The sequence below is a fragment of the Eucalyptus grandis genome, chromosome 10, assembly GCF_016545825.1.
Source record: "Eucalyptus grandis isolate ANBG69807.140 chromosome 10, ASM1654582v1, whole genome shotgun sequence".
NCBI classification, from domain to species: domain Eukaryota; kingdom Viridiplantae; phylum Streptophyta; class Magnoliopsida; order Myrtales; family Myrtaceae; genus Eucalyptus; species Eucalyptus grandis.
This window is the reverse complement of record NC_052621.1, coordinates 499,156-504,859: the sequence shown is the minus strand read 5'-3', so window position 1 is coordinate 504,859 and position 5,704 is coordinate 499,156. Positions and strand designations below refer to the sequence as shown.

The 5,704-nt window shown below is 38.4% G+C and overlaps 1 protein-coding gene across 2 annotated transcripts; it reads left to right on the top strand.

Annotated features, from left to right (window-relative positions):
- Positions 1–2,679: 2,679 nt before the first annotated feature.
- On the top strand, positions 2,680–4,579 carry LOC104420893 (dof zinc finger protein DOF3.6). Of its 2 annotated transcripts, none has more exons than XM_010032667.3 (2): positions 2,680–2,907; positions 3,114–4,579. In XM_010032667.3, the coding sequence occupies exons 1-2, from the start codon at positions 2,857–2,859 to the stop codon at positions 4,098–4,100; spliced, it is 1,038 nt and encodes a 345-aa protein (XP_010030969.2). In that variant the 5' UTR covers positions 2,680–2,856; the 3' UTR covers positions 4,101–4,579. The 2 variants fall into 2 exon arrangements, with proteins under 2 accessions (XP_010030969.2, XP_010030970.2); XM_010032668.3 differs by having other exon boundaries at positions 2,681–2,907; positions 3,117–4,579.
- Positions 4,580–5,704: the final 1,125 nt, after the last annotated feature.

Below are 5,704 nucleotides of genomic sequence, written 5' to 3'. Positions count from 1 at the left end.
TAAAATTGGGATAATCTTTGACAAATAAATAATAATGATAATAATAATAATAGCATGTTTGAGAAATAATAAATGTTTGGTTTCATACAGGACTCATATTTGACATATAAATAATATCAAAAGATCAATATAAAATCCATTGTCACAAAAAATAAATAAATTATGGCATGCTTTTCTAGATAAATGACTATAATAAAATTACCCACGCATAGAAGGAATATATATTATATCTTTTGAGGGTTTTGTTACATGACTGCGTAAGCGAAATGTAATAAATGTAATAAATGATGACTATTATGGTTGAAAAATAGTATGGATACATATTATGGCAAAATTACATAACATGATAGCCCATATTTAACAGGTAAATGACATAATATGTACTAAATATGTGCTAAATAAGATGTTCACTAGGAGTTGTCATTGTAGCAAATCTATTATAACATGGTAGTCTACATTTGAAAAAAAAATCGATAAAACAATAGATAATATGGTAGCCAATATTTAACAGATTTATGATATAAATATGTACTAAATCTGTGCTAAATAAGATGTTCACCAAGAGTTGAACAATGTAGCAACGTCTTTTGTAACATGAAAGTCTACATTTGACATATAATGGAATTAGTGGAGTCATAACAAAATAATCCATCACTAGAAAAGTTAAATTACATGGTTTACAAATAAATGAATTTACAAAATAAAAGACCAACTATTAGCAAATCATTAGAAAAACTTTATCCATTTTTATGAAAATTTTATATGATGGAAATTGATTTGAAGGATGATCAGCATCTCCCTTATTCTTCACCAAAAAAGAAAAGAAAAAAAAAGAAAATTAATTTGAAGGGTCATATCACATGGTACACAAATGTGAAAAATAAAAATGATTTAGTGCATAGTCATTTGGTGATACTTACGATCAAACCAATACATTTGGTTAAGATCAAGTTTTAATCAGTCCTATCACTTCACGGTGAATAAGAACAAAGTAAGGTGAATTAACTATGGATGCCTATTTGACAAAGTATTTTGCTTTATTTAACAAATAATTAACATAACATGACATGATAGTAGTCTCATATTATCTAAATAAGATGCTAACACATAATTTTACATGAAAATGGAAAATAGCAAATTAATAATAGATTACCAATTAACAAAAGTATTAAATCAAAGAAAACAAATAATTTAAGTTGATGGAGAATTCGTAGAGAAGGAATTTGAATTTTATCAAAATGGGGGATGATCTTAGAAAATCGCCATATTAATATTTTTTTTTCTGCGAAAATTCTCATTGACGCCAACATTTAGAATATATAATATAATAAATATAATTTTAAACCTATGCAATGCATGCGTATCTTGTTAGTGCAAGATATATAAATAACTCCATGAAATTCCACTAGAAAAATTCCACTAGAAATGAGATCGAGAAACAAAGGGTAACTTCAATTGTGACACTCCCAATAAGACATTGCACGAATGGCCAGGAGGGATCATTTCCAGGGTAGGACCCATTCTAGAACCGGATCGAGACTGGTATTTTTTTTTTTTTGTCAGTCCTCTCTTTCTCTCTTATCTCTGATTTGTGTTTTGAAAGTTTTCTAGCTCAATGATCAAGTGGCTTTCTGGAGACTTACCGTGGCTTAGATAATCTTTGGCTGCCATCAGTTAAGTTTGATGTGAATTTCTATCTCGTAACGATAGAAAGTGTTTTTTGCTTGTGTTTTGCTGTACACAAGCCAAGCAGATGCAATTAAGAAAAATAGATCATGGTGATTTGGGTTCTTGATTTCACATCCTATACGTAAGATTATGTCGATGACTACTGCTACGTTGACGTTGTTAGCAAGGCTTAGATTGTTCCACTGGTCTATTTCCGCTTAAGAAATTGAGAATTGGATCAGGAACTGGATCAGTTCCTGAAGGAATCACCCAAAAATCGGTCGATATTGGCCTAGAGGCGTGCTCAACCCTACAAGTGTCCACCTCTTTACTCTCTCTCTCTCTCTCTCTTTTCTTTGTAGGTGCATGAAGTTAGAGAGCAACCCCTTGTGTTGAGAGCACAGGTGAGACTGAGAAAGACTTATGAGTTAAAGTGAAGCTTTATGCTTTTATGTACCCTAAATTTTATTAACAGTACCGAAAGTGAGAATGAGTGTGTGCACAGGGAGATTTCTTTTACTTAGAGAATTAACCAATACGATGGGGTTTCGGTTACTCTAAATAAAACTCCACATAATTTCATTGACGTGAATATTAACTCTGTTGTAATTTTCTGCATATTATTATTTATTTATTTTAACACAAATTCAAGAGATGTAAATCTCTCAAATTCCACTAGAAAGGAGACCGAGAAACAAAGGGTAAATTGGATCGCGACACTTCCAACAAGACGCTGCACCAATGCCCACCTTTTTGCTCATTATCATTCTTACGAACACTACAACTCTCTCTCTCTCTCAACTGTGCCGCAACACAAGATACAGGAGGTTACTCTCTAACTTCCATGCAGAGAGAGAGAGAGAGACTCTTATGAGTTAAGTAAAGGTTTGTGCTTTTACGAACCCTAAATTTTAATAACAATACAAAAAGAGAGAATGTGGGGTGGGGTTGGGGGAAGGAGGGGGTGGGGGGGGTGTGTGGGGTTTGTGAGAGACCAAAGAACAACATAAATTAACACACACTCTCCTTTATCTTTCCATCTTCACTTTCTCTTTCTTTCTCTGCAACTCTCTCTTCTTGATGTGATTCTCCACCATATCTCTCCCAAAAAAAACCCCAAAACCTTTTCCAAAAGAGAGAGAGAGAGAGAGAGAAAAGAGAGAGAGAGAGAATTAAAGCTCAAGAACCATGGTGTTCTCATCCATTCCAGTCTATCTAGATCCACCCAACTGGCCACAGGTAATTGTTTCTCCAAAATTCACATCTTTTTACATGATCTTATTCTCCAAAAGCTAAAGAAATCGAGAAAAAGATAAATATTCCCATTCCAAAACTCAACCCTTCTTTCTCTTCTTGAATATACCCAGATGTTTGATTTTTCTTTCTCTTTTCCTTGGTCTCCATGAGTTTTCTGTGTTTTTTGACTACTTTAAGTGCTTTTTTAGCAGCAAGCAAATCAACAATCAGGAGCAAGCAGTGAGATTCCTCAGCTTCCGCTGCCGCCGCCCCCTCTGCCAGCCGGAGGGGGCGGTACAGGCTCCATCCGGCCAGGTTCCATGGCCGATCGGGCTCGGCTGGCCAAGGTTCCGCAGCCCGAGCCTGGACTTAAGTGCCCTCGATGTGACTCGACAAACACCAAGTTCTGCTACTTCAACAACTACAGCCTCACGCAACCGCGCCACTTCTGCAAGGCTTGCCGCCGGTACTGGACCCGAGGAGGTGCGCTGAGGAACGTGCCAGTCGGTGGCGGCTGCCGGAGGAACAAGCGAAGCAAGGGCAGCAGATCCAAGTCCCCTGTCACCACGGAGCGACAAGCCGCTTCCGGCTCCACCACCAGTGGCAGTGGGGTTGGCGTCTCCTCTACTGCTGCGGCAACGGACATCATCGGTCATTTGGTCCCACCACCGTCGCAATTGCCCTTCTTACCACCTTTGCATAATCTGAACGACTTTATCTCAAGTGACATGGGATTGAACTTCGGGCCTGGAGCGCAGTCCCAGCTGGCGGTTGCTCGGAGGGGCGTCGTGCCTGACGTTGAATTCCAAATTGGGTCGAGCAGTGGAGGCGGCTCACAACTGTTACCGAATGGACTCAGTGATCATCAGTGGAGGTTGAATCAGATGCATCACCAAGTTCAGCAATTCCCTTTCTTTGCCAATTTGCAGACACCATCATATCCTTTGGAAGGTGAAGTCAATGCAAGCGAACTCCTACGCAATAAGCCATTGGATCATTCGACTGGAATTACCCATCAAATGGGGTCAACAGTGAAAATGGAAGAAAACCAAAGGTTGAATCTGTCGAGAAACTTGAACTTCTCATCAGGAGTGTCGTCATCAAGCAATAACAATGAGCAGTTTTGGGGTGGCAACAATAATGCATGGACTGATCTGTCCGGCTTCTCATCATCTTCGGCAAGTCATCTTTTGTGAGAAATCGCTCTGATCTCTTCAAACTCAAAATTGGAAGTCTTCCCTAATAATTGCTTCTATATGAGGTGACTTGATATGGCATGACTTCAACGGGGGGTCTCCAGGTCAATGATGCTAACTTGCAAGCACCCAGTGCAGGATTTTGAACAAGGGCAAAATTTGGGAAAGGTGGGTTTTCAATATTAACTATTGTTGTCTCTCTTGATCATTTGTTGATGGAAATAGAAGCAGTGTAGGCTTCTGTCCTCTCGAATTAATGCACTTCGTTTGCCCTTTTATAAATTCTTTTTTTAGCTTCACTGCAGTATTCTTTACTTATGAAATGTCTAGCTAGGCGATCATCTAGTAGCTAGTTTTGTGTGGTGATGGAGCTTGCTTGCTAACAAGCATGGCCACAATCCATGTTGTCGTTACTGATCTAAATGCGTTGTGCTGAGTAAGTCTCATGAACTTATATGTACACTGATTTTCGTCGATCATCATCTTTTTTCCTCCTATGAGTGCCTTTGCTTACATGATGACCTCGACAAATAGCATGATGAAAAGGTGTTGATCTGCTGATGCTTTAAAAACTCATGTAGAAGCTTATTTCAACGAGTTCAGTATATATTTCTAGAAAAGATTTTTCGTTTATTCATGATCATAATAGAACACTGAGAGCAGAGGAAAACTAAAATAAGGAGAACACATTCTTGAAGGCCTGTTAAGGAGAACACATCCACCAAAATCATTTATCACAAAGAATTTCTGCAAGCGTGGGTGACCATATAACTCTTTTGATTGTTTGTTTATTTTCGTATTTATTCCGTTCTAGCAACCATTTGTCCTCCTCCTCTTAAACATGTTGAAAACTCGAGCTTCATGTTTTGACACACAAGAATGTGCCTTCAAGAATGCGCCACATCGACAGTGACTAATGCTAGGAACATAAAACCGTTTCAAAAAGTTGGTATCAACATAACCGTATGGTTTGCATGTCATGTGTTGTCTCTGGATTCGAGATAATATGGCTCATATAGACTGTTGCACATCTTTCTCGCCATAAATATATTGTTGGTCCATTTCCTAACATTTCAAACTTTTGGAAGAAATGATTTGTTTAACATGTTATCAGAGAACAGGTCAAGAGTCGAACCCTAGCACCCTCTGTCAACGTCTCCTGCTTGTCATTCCTCTTAATCGGCTAGTTTCATGTTCTGCCAGTTATCCCGTCAATGTGGTTTCATCCAACTTGTCCTATGTGCACAAAAACTAGCTTACACACGAGGGCGAGCGTTAAGTCATATGCTATGATTACATCGTTGGCCGCTTCCCAACAACTTAAACTTAAGGGAAGACAGTTTGTTTGTCGTGGTCCGCCGGGTTGGTAGACGTTTACTTAATGTGCTTGGGTGTATCTCCCTCATTTATTATCAAAAGGTAGAGTTTTGTATATCTCGCGACGCTTGTTCATAATATAACCAACGGCTTATCAGTTACTGCTCTCCGGGAAGATTGTTTTGAATCTTGTCTGCGGGAAGTTACTAATCATCCGCCGATATTGAAACAAAAAGAAAAAAAAAAGCGAAAACAAAAGACAAAAGTAAAAGAAGAGGATGGGAAAA